This window comes from Schistocerca serialis, chromosome 4 (genome assembly GCF_023864345.2).
Source record: "Schistocerca serialis cubense isolate TAMUIC-IGC-003099 chromosome 4, iqSchSeri2.2, whole genome shotgun sequence".
NCBI lineage: Eukaryota > Metazoa > Arthropoda > Insecta > Orthoptera > Acrididae > Schistocerca > Schistocerca serialis.
In genome coordinates, this window is record NC_064641.1 from 664,118,190 (window position 1) to 664,135,207 (window position 17,018).

A 17,018-nucleotide genomic window follows, 5' to 3' on the forward strand; every position below is an offset into this window, starting at 1 on the left:
AACATAATCGAGGTTCATCATAGATAAGGCTCCAAAAGCACGCATTGAATGCATCAGCTTATGTTAATATTGTCTTGAAACCATAAATGAAGCCTTCTCAAATTTCAGAAACAAACTGCCATTTCTTGTCATATTCTGTTGTTTGACTTTTGCCTGTTTTCTTATAGTTCATAGAATTCGTGTGGAAGTGAGTTATTGAGATTTAAATAGCAGTGGCATGTATTGCAGAGTTTGCCTCTTCATTAATGTATATTAATTAATTTATTTTTCACATTTCACCTTATAGGAAGGCTGTACTCCGTTAATGCATATGCATCTTTAAAATGGTCTCATACAGTCTACAACTTCTCATATCCCCCAGGTAACTTAAATTTATAAACTTACTTTCTGGAGGTGTTGGCGATGGCTTACACCAGTACTCAGTCTTCAACCCTGCAACTGCTACAAACAAAGCAACCATTGTAAATACTGGATTCTAATGGTGCAATTACCACAATCCCATTCTTTGTAAAAATCAACATAATTTGGTGACAGCAAAATCAGTAACAAATCCGTTCTATATGGAACAGTTGGTGAAACCCCAGCGAAATGTATAAGCATAATACTTGTAACAAGCTTTCTTCTGAAGGTCTGAAAGGTATAATCATCTACCAGCCAATCTGTAAGATCTGCATTACATCTGTTGTGGTTCATGGGAACATAACTATTGTATTTTTGTGTTTCCTCGCAACTCTAAATTTTGTATTTATTTTCAAGTAAATTTCAAATTAACAGCAGCTGTAACTGTAAGCTTAATATTGCTTAAAATAAAGTAAAAAGTAACATTTAAAAATAAATAGGCAAGTAATAAATCTGATACAATAAATAATATCTTATATTCAAATAAAACATGCTAATACAGATATAAGCTTCAGTGGTTCTTCTCACTATGTGAGGGAAGTTTGCTGAAGTCTTGATTATCTGAGCTAACATTTAATTTCAGAAATTTTGATATATACTGAAGAAATCTAACTATAATTGACAGTGTCTCTTAAAAATTACAGTAATATGCTTAACATTAAATAAAACGTTGTACGTAGTTTTTCAGGGTTACAGGTGTTGATAAGAAAGTGTACCACAAAGGCCTAGCTGCTTCTTATCTTCATTTACTTGATGATAGCCTACTATATGCTTTTAATGATACAAACAAGGTATTTTTGCAATCGAGTTTTGCATTGTTGTCTTCTTCAGTATGTGGACATCGGAAACAAGCCAACTCATAGCCAATGAAAGTCATATTCATTCATTAACTTCTCATGAATGTGGCTCTAATTTTGACAAGATAGTTCGATGCTTTAGAGTACAGTAATTTAATAAGCAGATGGTCAACTTTTGCATGACCATCTACAGATTCTCGTATGTTGTAACTACATTGTTTCCGTTACATCTTTATGTCCACTGAGACTATATCTTGGCTATGTCAACAGCTGACTTTCCTTTGTTTCAAAGACAACAGTGTAGAGTCATTATAATGCTTCATAGGTGATGGCTAATGTTTAGTAACATAAATAACTAGTAACATGGAATTATATGTAAAATGTATTAAAAATTATGACTACATCAAGTGTCCTTAATTCTATACAAACTTCAATAACATAGAACGTCAGATAAATAATGGTACAAATTTCTGGAATATGTTTCTGGGACCAACACAAGAAAAATCTATGTAAACATATGGCTTAAAAAATTCCTGTTTCTGAATAATAGCCCATGATAGGTTATAAAGGAAGTTGGATCAGGGTTTAACATCCTGTCATTAGAGATGATGCAGAAGCACAGGATGGGGAAGGAAATTAGCCATGCTCTTTATAGTGAACCATATCAACATTCACCTTACGTAATGAGGGAAATCATCAAAGCTTAAATATGGATGCGCGAACAGTGAATTGAACTGTCGCCCAGTGTCTTGCCAGTGTGCCACCTCGATAGTTTTTATACATTTTATACATAGTATTTCCATACTTCTTTAATGCTAATATTTCCAGAGTATCTGTTTGAAACATTTTCTGTCAATTTCAAAATAAGCTTCCCAAAAATGCTGCATAACTTCCTTACTCTTATTAGCCATCTATCCTTACGGTGAATCACTTTGTCAACAAATTCATTGTATGAATAGAATATGTATCAGAATTTCAAAATTCAGAAGGAATAATTGTAAAAACTGGTATGTGTTATTGCTGTTGGTATTTAAAATTTATTATTTTGTCATATGTTTTTCACAAACAATAACTATGCATCTGAAATGGAAAAATAAATGATATATTTCGAATATCTTAAATCTTCTCAGAGATGAGTCTCTTTCACAGATCATATACACTGATCGCAGCAGTAACATAAATTGATAAACAAGACTTGGTTACTTTTGCAAGAAAAAGGGCAGTGGGCAAAGGGACCAAGGTGGCCAAATTAAGACCCAGTTGCTCCTAGGATGACTCTGCCAAAGTTTGCATTATTATTTATCTGACACCTTTTATAAATAAATACATTTCAGTACATTCCAAGTGAAAGGTTTTATTTCTCTAGTTCAAACATTACAGCAGTCATAATAGAATATGTATCAGAATTTCAAAATTCAGAAGGAATAATTGTAAATACTGGTATGTGCTATTGCTGTAAGTAGTTGTTACATCTTGTAATTATTGTTGTGGAAGGAAATCTCTGTATTTGTTTTGTGAGCACTCACTCACTCAGCTTGAAAGAAATAAGTATGCAGAAGGTGTGACTTCTTTCAGGGCAGGTTTACTCACAGAGTCTATATAATCGACCTGATGTTATTAGTACCCCTGAAGGTCCAAAACAGTCAGATGATTCTTACCTTGGATATTCGGTGGCTACTGGTGATTTCACTGGGGATGGAACCAGTGGTGCTGCTGTTGGTATGCCACGAGGGAACAGACTAGTTGGAAAGGTAATGAAAAGACTAATTTAGCTCTTTTTTTAATTTTGAAACAAATATCTTTATTCATGTACTTCCTTTTTAAAAACAAAGTTTTCAAGGTTATGAGAGATTAAGTAGATAGTCATCTATTCACAGACACACATAATTTCTAAAGACTCCCTTGTAAAAAAAAGTCTGAAATGTAGAAGCATCTAATATTTACATAATGGTGATCCAGATGCAGTTAACCCACCCATATAACCTAGTGTGTTAAAGTATACAGGACACAGGGAGGTGCATGGCTCAGGATCAAATCCGCTTCTCAGACTAACGACACGGACCAGTGTGCCAGCCAGCCTGGGTGTGGTTTTTAGGCAGTTTTCTGCATCAACATAGGAAAATACTGAGCTCCTGCCCATGTCCCATAATGGGTACAAGACTCAAAAATACTTTGAAAACCAATTTTGGATCGACTGTTTAATTATGCTAGACACAGTCAGAATGGGTACATGGATTCCTCCCCAGGTGGAGCTAGCAGTAGTTTTAAAGTGCCTTTGGGAGCCATGAACCCATCTTAATAAAAGCCCATAAGTTATAGGGTATGGTCGGTTCTCTGCCAAATTGAAGAAGAATTGTACTAATCTTGAACCAGCATAAGTGGAGTAATGGCCACTGGAAAGGAAGGAAGGTCATGCAGTTACATAAACATACTCTGTAAACTATGTTAGTTGTCATTACTGATAATTCTGTTGAGCACTTTTCATGCTCCGCATTTAAATAGTCCATATATTGTCAGCTTACGAGAGATAATTAAACAAAACGCAGGTACTTTGGGAGGGGCAAGACTGCAGTTGCAGGAGTGAAACTATATCATTTTACTATGTGAATGGAGCCATACTTACTATGATAATTATTTCCTTTAGTATTTTTATTAATGATAGCCTGTAAAACCAGAACACAGTACTGAGATACTTTTTAGCAAGAGCATCTTGTAGTTTTGAATGTCAGGAAATTTCCAACATGGTTATCGATGTTGCTGTCTTATTCAGCTGAGTCTGTCAACTGGTCAACTGTGAATTCAATCATAGGCAATAATTATTACTTTTTGTTCAAATCTATGTCAACTTTTATGATTATCTTCATTTTACTTGTTCATCAAAGCATCTCATAGTCATCACACAGTTAGTGATATAACATATGACTTGTCAAGTCTTCTAATGTAAAAGCATTAGCTGTTATTATTTCAGCTTTGAATGGTCCATGTTGAATATATGATTACAGAACTCATTCTTTGCAAGATCAGTCCTGTGGGATTTAGGTGTGGATGGTTTGGTAGAAGTCAGGGAGGGAACAAATCCATTTTCTTGCAAAATTTTGTCAATGGTGTGAACAGAAGTTTGGTGCTTCACAATTAATTATTTCCTTAGATCTGGATCATAATCTGTATGATTAATCACCAGCCAAGACTTTGTTTCATCTTTTAGTGAATTAGAGGTGACCTTTTTCTCCTGCTTGTTGTAATACAAAATGTTATCAAAAATGACTATACTTCTAGGACATACTCCTGGCCGGCCACGGTGGCCGTGCGGTTCTAGGCACTTCAGTCCGGAACCGCGTGACTGCTACGGTCGCAGGTTCGAATCCTGCCTTGAGTATGGATGTGTGTGATGTCCTTAGGTTAGTTAGGTTTAAGTAGTTCTAAGTTCTATGGAACTAATGACCTCTGATGTTGAGTCCCATAGTGCTCAGAGCCATTTGAACCATTTGAACATACTCCGGGCTCAAGCTGGGTCTCTGTGTATTTGTCAAAATGTTTGCTGCCCATATCTGTTTGATAGCCTGAATTTTTGGTGTTAGACTCACACACGAGAAGTAAATCAGGAATGAAAGTCATGTGATCTCCTGTATGCACAACCATTAAACTTTGATTGGTACTTGTGTTAAAATCTAATGTTGTATGCCCCACTTGCAACCATGTTCTCCTATTCTCACATGGTGTTCATTCTGCAATCTTTAAAACCATAGACAGAGCCATTTTTGTTGGATTTTCCATGATAATTATGCAGTTCAATTCTGTGAGATATGGTATGAAGTTTTTACAACACTGGTATTTCCTTGCATTGTTTATAATGTCACAAAAATTGCTGTCTAATATATTTAACTGTACCTTCAATGAGGTATTTATTGTGTACACTTTGCTTCTTTTTCTTTGGATTAGATCTTGAATCCCACTCTGCTCAGCACAGTGTCTTTCCTTCTGTAATTTTCATACCATCATCTTACTGAAATTTTGCCTTTGCTTCCCAACCTTTGCCTGTAAGTTTTCCATCAGCTTCCCCATTGGCACCTTCACTTCTTTTGCGTTCCCACTGTTAATAAATTAAATGACATTAGCAGCAAACACTCACGTCTGCACATAATGACATTTTCTGTGACAACTTTCCAGGCTTGAACTGAAAGGTAACAACGTGCACTGTGCACCACTTTAAACTAGGGCATGGCTTTTCTTAGTCATGTGATCAAGTTAGTGTCTGCTGTGGATGGGCCACAGTTTAATTTGTCAAGTAACAAATCACTTTTACATCTTGCACAGTTCATTTGAAATTAAAGCAAAGGAGCAACCTGGGTTTAGAAGTGGATAGAACACAATGGACCCCTCACAAGCCAGGAGGAAAGTTGTAGAATGAAACACTGAATACAAATAACAGCTTTACCTGGGATTCATGAATTCTGTGAAAACTTTTCTTTCACTTCTAACAATACCTGTATTAACTGTCCACTGATTCAACCAATATTTGGACACTAAGGAAAACACACAGCTTGTGTTAAATATGATCAAGGCAATGGGAAATTCAGAACTGAAAAAAGTCAGGCAAAAAGATTCCATATCATCAAAACTAATCTCAGGAGCCATGGACTAAGTTTGTAGATCCTTAAAAGTGGAAAACAAAGACAGGATATTGGTTAGTGGCACACGCCTGAACAATCTTCATAACATTGCACTGATTGTCTCTAGTACAGATATACTTCAAAAACAATGGAAGACTTAACAGAGCAATTATAATAAGATTCAAATAATGTGTAATAAAATACTCCAGAGGAGAATAATATAAACTGCCAATGAAGTCACAGAACCAGTTCATAAATTTTGTACTAAAGCATTTGAATGTAGTTATTGGACAGAAAAGGAGAAAAATAAATAGAAGAGCAATAACAACCTGGAGAACTTTGGGTGAACGAAAGAGGGGTCACCCATATCTGTGGGGCAAGAAAGGTACCCCCCTCCCTACCCCCACCTCTCAGGAAAAGGAAAAAAGTATAGTATATTCAGGTGTTTTTCTTTCAATAAAATGATTTCAAGGTTGGTATGAAGCAGATTTTTAACTTGATTGGAACTGGAACTTTGTAATCACTTTTTGAAAGTCAACTTTCATCATCCAAAACACTCCAAATCCTCCAGGTCTAGGCCCCCACCCCCTACTAACTGTCGTACAGGCATCCTTGTGAGACAGGGACTTTTTTTGCAAATACCATAAAAAACTGGAGCAAAGGAAATATTCATGTTGAAAAATACTGGGAGAGACAGGAATACAAGCAAATGATTCTGGGAAGAGACTTGGGTAGTTGACATAATTCGGACTCCATTGAAAATGAAGTGGAGCTGACTGTAAAATGTAGCCAGACAAATAGGTGTCAGGTGGGCCAAGAATTCACAAGACAGAGATAAGTAAACAATATCTGTAATTTTTAGAAACTGCAAATTATTCTTATTTGCTCATGACTGTATAAGATAGGTTTTTTGCAAAATTAAGTGTCAAAGATTTTTCAGTGTGGCAGCTGTAACCATGTTCAGCTATGGTCTTGCTTGCATCTGACATGATTGAATTGGCAGGTCAAGTTTTAGTATTCTTGCACATTAGACATAATTGATTCCATAATATCTTAGTGTCTCAAGTAACATACTCAGATAAATACACAAAACAGAAACACAATCCATGCTATTGTTTACAGTGTGCAAAGGTACATGTTAAGGATTTAGTTTTCATCACATAAAAAGACATAAGAAACACACCCATGTGCACTTGGATTAGAGACACTTACCTAGTACTATGTACCATTCTCTTTCACCATCTTGAAGGCTGTGACAGTTTGTGGCAAAAGACTGAAAACATTCAGGGCAGCATGACATGTGACTGCTGAACCACAGCCAATAACAGATAGAGATTGGTCAGAGAGAGATGTGCACATTCCATTCTGTGGCATCCCACAAGTACTCAGTAGAACCTGGAGGAAAGGGAGCAGGAGGGCAACCAATGTTCCTCATATTCAAAGAAAGTTCCTCAAATCATTTGACACTATTTGGGAGCAATGGCATGGTGCGTTGCCTTACTGAAAGGACAGAATGTCCGCAGGGTGACATAAGTGAACAAATGTATATACATGATCAGACAGTGAACTTCTGTATCATTTGTCAGTGACAGATGATGACAGACACATCAGTAGCATCATTTTATCCCATGTTGTTGTTATTCACATGTGAATACCTTCACCCTCCACCTGAACTGAGATCTGTTGGCAAGCATGATTTATCATCTCAAGGTGAGTTTCAGTGTATTCATATTTTTCATGACCACAGACTTTTTTATCCATTGTCATCTACAATAAAACTTGCTCATAACTTTCCATCAATTCAAACTCAGGTATATGCAAATTCATCACTTATCAGTCCAGGAAATATTTTCATACTTTGAGTGTCCAGTGTTCCTGTGCCCAAGCTAATTTTTCTGCCATGAAACATGTCAAACATAGGTTCAAGTGTGGGGCTGTGGCTTCTGCACCCCTATCAAGGAGGTGGTTCTGGATGATGTAACTTTCATTGGCTGTTGCAGTCTGGCATAGAATTGATGAGTGATTTACTGCATTGTGGCTTATCTATCCCCTGATATAATCTTTGTTAGTCAGTTGTGACCAGAAATGGTGTAGTGAAGATAACTGGTGACCAGACCGTGACAATTTATTGTCACCCCCATCCCCTTCGACGCCCGGGGCACAACACTTTATTGGCACTCTCCCTTCCCCCCTCCCCCTCTGGCACCCACCCTCAGCACAAACACATATAGTAATAATATGTTGAATTTATTCTAATAATAATACATCACATTTTCCAGAAAATTGTGTTTGTCGTCTAGGAGACTATTGGTGCCCTACTGCAAGTGGTGCCCAAGGCATGATAGAACCCCCCCCCCCCCCCCCCCTCTTCTACACCACTGATGACCAGTGACATCCCCATTTTATTGGCTCTGGTGTCAGTTTTCTCCAGATAGGGCACCAAGATGCACTCTTGACAGGGGGCACATGAGAAGCCCATTGCCTACACAATCTTAATAATGGATTTTCCCATGCATCAGACACCCATGATGACTTGCATTGATGTTGCACAGCTTGCTCATAGTGCACTTGAGACTCACAATGATGGCCACCACTAGGCCTGATAAAATCCTACTGACATGACACATTGAACTATACATTTGTTGTGGTGACAGCAGCTATGTCCAATTCAGTTGCTTAAGAGTTTATGTCAAATTAATTGTAGTTATTCTGTAAACCTTAAAACAAAGAATGATGAGGACGGAAGCTGAACTATTCAACAGTGTGCTAACAAAATATTTAAGATTTTATCTCTAAGAACAACTTTCTTATTTCACAACACCTAAAAATGTATCTTGTTTCTCATATTGCCTCTCAGGTGAGTAAATAATTCTTATTTAATATATAATAGCTTTAAATTTAATCGAATAAGTGTATTTCAATTTCAAAGCTTCATGTATTAAAACAGTAAAGAATTTATATCATATTAAAATGAAGCGAATAGTGCAAATATTGTTTTATAATTATTTATGAAGTTTTGTATTCAAGAAATGGTATTGACAAATACTGAATATTTGTCTTGTACATAGGTCATCTTGTATTCATCATTCCTGCAAAAAGTTGGGGAGTTCACTGGTGAACAGATGGGTGCATACTTTGGGTATGCACTTTGTGTATCAGATATGGATGGTGACAAAACTGATGATCTCGTTGTTGGTGCACCCCTCTACACTCACCTTCAAAATAATGAAGGAAAATATGAAACTGGCCGTATCTATGTAATCTACCAAAAAAAGGGAACGGTAAAGTGATAAAAACATTGTGAAAAATTAATATAACTACCAGTGCAAACCAAAATGTATTAAAAACTTTTTCAATAGAACATTTGTACTAATTAAGAAACAAAAATGTTCTGTAATTTTTTTCTGCCCAACTATTTACTCTAACTTCATTCCTGCATTTCTTTTTTATATTTCAGAACAGGTTTGCCACTCATCATTGGCGTGATGGTGTAAATTCTAAATCACGATTTGGCCTTTCTTTAGCATCAGTTGGAGATCTCAATAAAGATGGATATGGAGGTCAGTGTAATATATCATAATACTGTAAACCAAAATACTTTAGTTAGTCTGGGTGATTGGAGATGTGGCCCTGGTACATAAAATAAATAAGAAAATTAAAAATTGAAGGGAGACTCTTTAGTTAGAGAAAAGTGAAAAGAACTGAGCCTACAAGTAAAGGAACTCGTGACTTCATTGACAGTAATTAGCAATCCTAGATCCCTTTCTTGAACTGCTCCTTTGTGTTTTTGCTTGTGATAGTGATACAAGGATAAAATGATTATGTATTTGGACACTGAATACCACAATAACATTCTAGAATTAAGATCACTGTGACTAAGTAAGTGGTCAACTGTTTAATTGTAGTTTGTGATAAATGGCTCAACTTCAAATATGACGCCCTGCAGATTTACATTTTTATTGAGTACACTATTAAGTATTACTTTTTTCATAAAATATATATAAAAAACAAAGATGCTGTAACTTACCAAATGAAAGCGTTGGTCTGTTGTTGTTGTTGTTGTTGTTGTTGTTGTTGTGGTCTTCAGTCCTGAGACTGGTTTGATGCAGCTCACCATACTACTCTATCCTGTGCAAGCTTCTTCATCTCACAGTACCTACTGCAGCCTAAATCCTTCTGAATCTGCTTAGTGTATTCATCTCTTGGTCTCCCTCTACGATTTTTACCCTCCGTGCTGCCCTCCAATACTAAATTGGTGATCCCTCGATGTCTCAGAAGATGTCCTATCAACAGATCCCTTCTTCTAGTCAAGTTGTGCCACAAGCTCCTCTTCTCCCCAATTCTATTCAATACCTCCTCATTAGTTATGTGATCTACCCATCTAATCTTCAGCATTCTTCTGTAGCACCACATTTCAAAAGCTTCTATTCTCTTCTTGTCCAAACTATTTATCGTCCATGTTTCACTTCCATACATGGCTACACTCCATACAAATACTTTCAGAAACGACTTCCTGACATTTAAATCTATACTCAATGTTAACAAATTTTTCTTCTTCAGAAACGCTTTCCTTGCCATTGACAGTCTACATTTTATATCCTCTCTACTTTGACCATCATCAGTTACTTTCCTCCCCAAATAGCAAAACTCCTTTACTACTTTAAGTGTCTCATTTCCTAATCTAATTCCCTCAGCATCACTCAAGTTAACTCGACTACATTCCATTATCCTCGTTTTGCTTTTGTTGATGTTCATCTTGTGTCCTCCTTTCAAGACGCTGTCCATTCCATTCAACTGCTCTTCTAAGTCCTTTGCGGTCTCTGACAGAATTACAATGTCATCGGCGAACCTTAAAGTTTTTATTTCTTCTCCATGGATTTTAATACCTTCTCTGAACTTTTCTTTTGTTTCCTTTATTGCTTGCTCAATATACAGATTGAATAGCCTCGGGGATAGGCTACAACCCTGTCTCACTCCCTTTCCAACCACTGCTTCCCTTTCATACCCCTCGACTCTTATAACTGCCATCTGCTTTCTGTACAAATTGTAAATACCTTTTCGCTCCCTGTATTTTACCCCTGCCACCTTCAGAATTTGAAAGAGAGTATTCCAGTCAACATTGTCAAAAGCTTTCTCTAAGTCTACAAATGCTAGAACCGTAGGTTTGCCTTTCCTTAATCTTTCTTCTAAGATAAGTCGTAAGGTCAGTATTGCCTTACATGTTCCAACATTTCTATGGAATCCAAACTGATCTTCCCCGAGGTTGGCTTCTACCAGTTTTTCCATTCGTCTGTAAAGAATTCGCGTTAGTATTTTGCAGCTGTGACTTGTTAAACTGACAGTTCGGTAATTTTCACACCTGTCAACACCTGCTTTCTTTGGGATTGGGATTATTATATTCTTCTTGAAGTCTGAGGGTATTTTACCTGTCTCATACATCTTGCTCACCAGATGGTAGAGTTTTGTCAGGACTGGCTCTCCCAAGGCTGTCAGTAGTTCTAATGGAATGTTGTCTACTCCAGGGACCTTGTTTCGACTCAGGTATTTCAGTGCTCTGTCAAACTTTTCACGCAATATCATATCTCCCATTTCATCTTCATCTACATCCTCTTCCATTTCCATAATATTGTCCTCAAGTACATTGCCCTTGTATAGACCCTCTATATATTCCTTCCACCTTTCTGCTTTCCCTTCTTTGCTTGGAACTGGGTTTCCATCAAAGCTCTTGATATTCAGGCAAGTGGTTCTCCTTTCTCCAAAGGTCTCTTTAATTTTCCCGTAGACAGTATCTGTCTTACCCCTAGTGAGATAAGCCTCTACATCCTTACATTTGTCTTCTAGCCATCCCTTCTTAGCCATTTTACCACATTGTAAAATACAGAATACACTTGTTCTGTCATTAAAACAGTGTGTATGGTTTCTGTTACATTAAACATTGTTGAAACATTTCCTACTGGAAAACTTAATTCATAACAAAAAAAAAAAAAAAAAAAAAAAAAAAACTGGTGCACCTTTTAACCAAAATAGGGAACTGTGGGTCAGAGGGCAGAGCTGTCTACAGAATCAGGCACTTACTATTTCAGAGTGCTGTGAGTAGACAGAACAGGGACAAATTTTTTATCTGTGACAACAATGAATTGTTCTCTACTCCCAGTTGTCCTGCCTCCCTATGTCATTTGATTCCTTGAACCAGCTGTGTTTGGGTGATGATTCCATATAACACTGAAGAGCTGCCTCAAGTTGCTTTTCAGCTCACTTGGTTTCAGGGATTCCAAAGTGTCCTGTCATACTGTTAACTTCTCCTTGTGTTGATAGATGGAAAGGGAATAACAGATACTTGGATAATTTTCCACGCAGGATAAGCAGACCAAACAAAAAAATTAGTAACCCCCAGGAGACATCATGCCAATACTGCATAGCACCACCTCTAGTCACGTTAAGGGCCTCAATTCAGTGATGAAGAGAGTCTACAATTTTCCAGATGAAGCCATTTGTTGGTGGTTAGATCCTGTAGAGCTCTATCAAATTGTGGGGATGTTGATGGCTATATTTCATGCATTTTTGGGGGTCCATACATCAGTCACTAAAAATGGAACTCTTATAGGATAACTGTGCTGTCTGCCTGTCTGTCTGCCTCCCTGTCCGACTGCTAAAAATGCTTTTCCTCAGGAACAGGTAAATGTATCAAGTTGAAATTTATGTCTATGGTCTCTTGGCAGTGTAAAATATTGAACCTTCCAAGTCAGTGCAACCAAAAGATACATCCATTTATGTCACATATTTTGATATCTGAAAACTCACTCATAAAACCTATGGGGTGCTTACCTTAACCTAAAATCATGAAATTTGGCAAGAAGCAAGGAGGTTTCACAGTACAACCAAAGAAAACTATCTGGAATATGCATACTTGTAATTATATCATATGAAAAAATATTTCTTTTGTAAACTGTTGTCAATCTGTCTCTCTGTGTTTGTTGAGACCCCCTTTTTCTCAAGAACAGGTAGACCTATCAGTGTGAAATATATGTCATGTACTAAGGTCTATCATTCCTAGGCAGTGTAGCAAATGTAAGCTTCTAAGTTGAAGCAGTTAAAAGATGGAGCCATTTAAGTCACATATTTTGTTACTCACGAACTATCTCATCAAGACGTATGGGGTACTTACCATTGACTTATAACAACAGAAACAATCGATTATTGACAAAATTATTTAACTGGATAGATAAAACATCTACTCACCAAGTGGCGGCAGAACACACACATAAAAGACGTTTGTAATTGGCAGGCTTTCAGAACCCTCGTGAGGCAGAAGGGCTGAAGGCGAAGGAAGCTCTACTTACAGCATCCCTGTGATTCAAACTGACTTGCATTCCCTCCTTAAAACCTCAAGCCCCTCACAAGGACTAACACCTCAATCCATAGAACTTCTCACCCCCCCTCCCCCCCTCTCCAAAAACCATGCACTGCCATCTTTTATCTTCTTCCTAAGATCCACAAACCCAATCATCCTGGCCGCCCTATAGTTGCTGGCTTCAAAGCACCCACTGAACATTTATCTGCCTTAGTTGGTCAACACCTGCAACCCGTAGTACAAAGACTCCCCTCCTATATCAAAGACACCAGCCATTTCCTAGATCATCTGAAATCCGTGCCTGTCCCACCCGCACCTCACACCTTGCTTGGTTTGGTGTAGTTACATTGATGATATCTTTACCATATGGAATGATGAGGCTGACCTGCTGAAGTTCCTGGAATCTCTGAATACCTTCTCCCAATTATATTTCACATGGTCCTATTCTGAATCCCATGCCACTTTCCTTGATGTTGATCTCGTCCTCACTGAAGGCCAGCTACACTCTTCTGTCCACATTAAACCCTCCAACAAACAAGAGTACTTACATTTTGACAGTTGCCATTCTTTCTATGTCAAATGTTCCCTCCCACACAGCCTTGGCGTCTGAGATAAACATATATGTTTGGCTGCAGACTCTTTACACCAACACACCACCATTCTCAACTCAGCCTTCACTGCATGTAATTACACCAACAGCCTAGTTAAAAAGCAGATTTACTGGGCCATCACATCCTATCCTGGCACTGTTAATACCTCCACAAAACAGCTTCAGAGCACACCATTGGTGACTCAGTATTATCCTGGTCTGGAATGTGTTAATCAGCTACTTTGACAGAGCCATGACTTCCTATAAGCTTTCCATTGCCCTCCCAATCTCAGCATTATTCTTGTCAGATATGCTCCTTCTGAACTCATCTCCCTACCCTATGGCTCCTAACCCTGTGACTGTTCCTGCTGCAAGACTTGCCCTATGTACCCTTCTACCACCACCTATAAGAGCCCTGCAACTGGCAAAACATATACTATCAAAGGGAGAGCCACCTGTGAAACGACATGTCATGTACCAGCTATTACGTAAATACTGTTCAGCCTTCTACATCGGCATGAGTACCACCAAATTATCAATTAGGATAAATGGGCAGAGGGGGTATACTGGCAACACACAATATCCTGTTTCAGAGCATGCTCTACAATGTGACATTCATGACCTCGGTGCCTGTTTCACCGCATGTGCCATCTGGATTCTTCCCCCAGAACTCAGCATGTGAGAACTAGCACTACAATGTCCTTGGTTCTCACCACCCATCTACCCTTAATATATTTTACGTTCTTCTGTCTCAGCATTTGTTCATTGTAACTACTCTTTGCTTCACCCCTTTTTAGTTTTCTGCATATTTCATTGTCTTTCCCATTTATTTTTCACTGTCCCCCTCCCACCTCTGTTACATACAATGCACTTAGCTTTTTACTCTTATTGACTCATGCATGATGTTTAAGCAGCAATCTCTGTCTGTATATTAACCTGTCTTCCACGTTTAAGCTCTCAGATTTTCAAATCTTGTCCAATGCAGTCCCCAGCAATCAATCTTTCTTTCTCATCCTGTATGGTAAGTCTCCCCTGATCCATGGTTCTGGGAACCAAAATCTACCCCTTTTCCAGACCTCTCAAGTCATTTTCTTTCACCCTTCTTCATTCCCCTTCAACCCCTCTGCCTGAACAAGGAGCCACTGGCCCCAAAAGTTTGCCAGTTACAACCACCTTTTATGTGTGTGTTCTGAGGCTGCTTGGTGAGTAGATTTTTTATCTATCCTATTAAGTAATTTTACCGTTGACTTAGAATCATGAAATTTGGAAAAAAACAGGGTTTAACAGTACAAGCAAAGGAAAAAAAATTCGGGAAGTATCAGTTTGTTATTAATGTGATTTTTTTTTCATTTGTTGTCTGTCTTTAAGCTTAAATTAAAACATTCCTGAAAGTGTTGTATTTCTTGGGATCAATACCATCACAGTATCACTGTTGATGACAGGCAAAAATTGTTGAGATTCTTGATTCCAGGATGAAATGTCTGCATACATAATTAAGTTTGTACAGAACCCCCGAGTGCAAGTCCTACCCACACCTGGCCAATATTTTTACAAGTGGACCCAGATACTTTCTATAGAATTTAATAAGCAGTTCCAGGTGTGATAGGGTGCCTGCTGTTTGTGGAACCAGCAGCATGTGCATTTACCTCTGTAAATATAACTGTTGTCATCCTGGAAGATGGGATATCCAGAGCATAATGGAGATGCAGAAGGAGGTCAACACTTTGTCTGTGAGGATGTTGAAATAAACATCGTGGTTTTTGCTGAAAGTAACATGCATGAGTGAGCCTAAGTCAGGGCGTGAAAAACACCCCAAAAGGTCAAGAACCACCTCCGACCTGACTGACATGCTCTGCACACTGTGTATTAAATACCTCATTCAATATTTGACACCTTGTAACATTTGAAAAGAGGCAAACTGCAGCTTGTTGGACCACACTACATGCTTCCAGTTAGTTACTATCCAGTTTTGATGTTGTTTGGCCCATGGAAGACATGCAGCATTGTGTACTGCGCTGAAAGTCATGATGTTTTGAGAGGCACCTGACTCCATATGTTCAATACATACAGTACTTTTCACAATGTTCACTCATAATCTGACAGAGATGGACCACCATGCACTGATATCAGCAATTTATGTAAGATTCAAAAACAACTGTCACTGTTGCGGTACATCACTCAGCTCTAGTCTCTAATGGTTAGAAATATGTTAGGAAAGCTGTTCTTACACTGTGTTACAGGGTTTTGAGTAGTACACCATTCTGTGTAAACATGTTGGATAGTCTGCATTGATGCCCTAACAAATTGTGTAATTTCATTCCTAGTGTGGTCATGTATATGTTCAAACATGATAGCTCCGTTCTGCCACTCTCTCATTTTCCTCATCTTACTGCACTATTTCCACACAGTCCACTGTCATGTATGGGTGTTTTAAAGAGTATCTGGTATTTTGTAATTTTGTGGGTTGTATTAGTCAAATCTAAGTGATTTTTCATTGTTGTGTTGGTAACTGCATCTGAAATGTATCTGTACATGTATGTGTAGCCATATCATATGTTACTCTGTCGTCAGTTGTCAGGAAAATTACACATGTTTGCTTAAGAGTGGCCATTATTGATTTGTTTTAAAAATGCCTCAATCAGAGAATTTCCATTAAATTTTGCTACAAAAATGGAAGAAAATGTAACACAGTTTTAGAAATGTTGGATTGCTTCTGGTGAGTCTGTTATGAGTGAAACAGGGACTTGCTAGTGGCATAAGCATTTGCAAGGTTGTCGTGAAGATGTTGAAGATGAATGGCATTCCGGACACCACAGCACATGAACAACCAATGAAAATGTGGAAAAAGTGAAAAAAAAAAAAAAAAGATTGCCAAAGCACGATCATAGAAGTTGCTGATGATGTTAGCATATAAACTGCCTCATGTCGTGAAATATTTTCACATATTTTTGGGAATGAAATGTGTACTGCAGAATTTATGCCAAAGGTGAGAAAGTTTGAGGAAAAGCAGTGGTGAAGAGAAGTTCCTCAAGAGTCACTAAATGAAGTCAACAACAATGCAGAACTATTGAAACATTTCATGCAGCTACCATGTTGAAGCTAGGGCTCAGTCGTGCTAGTGGAGGCATTGTGGATCACCTATACTGAAAACACTTGATGAGTTCAGTTGAATGTGAAGGTTCTGCTCAATGTTTTCATCAATTTTAATGGTGTATTGTGTCATGAGTTCTTGTTATAAAGCCAGACGATCATAAGGAGTACTACTTGCAAGT

General features: G+C 37.9%; 1 protein-coding gene across 1 annotated transcript in view; it reads left to right on the forward strand.

The window, feature by feature from the left end:
* LOC126473136 (integrin alpha-PS2-like) overlaps positions 1–17,018 on the forward strand; it is a 775,755-nt gene that overhangs the window by 706,032 nt on the left and 52,705 nt on the right. Inside the window, exons 7-10 of the mRNA XM_050099995.1 lie at positions 287–361; positions 2,772–2,947; positions 8,875–9,087; positions 9,264–9,366. Of these exons, the coding sequence (XP_049955952.1) occupies positions 287–361; positions 2,772–2,947; positions 8,875–9,087; positions 9,264–9,366 (567 nt within the window). The remainder of the gene's footprint in view (positions 1–286; positions 362–2,771; positions 2,948–8,874; positions 9,088–9,263; positions 9,367–17,018) is intronic.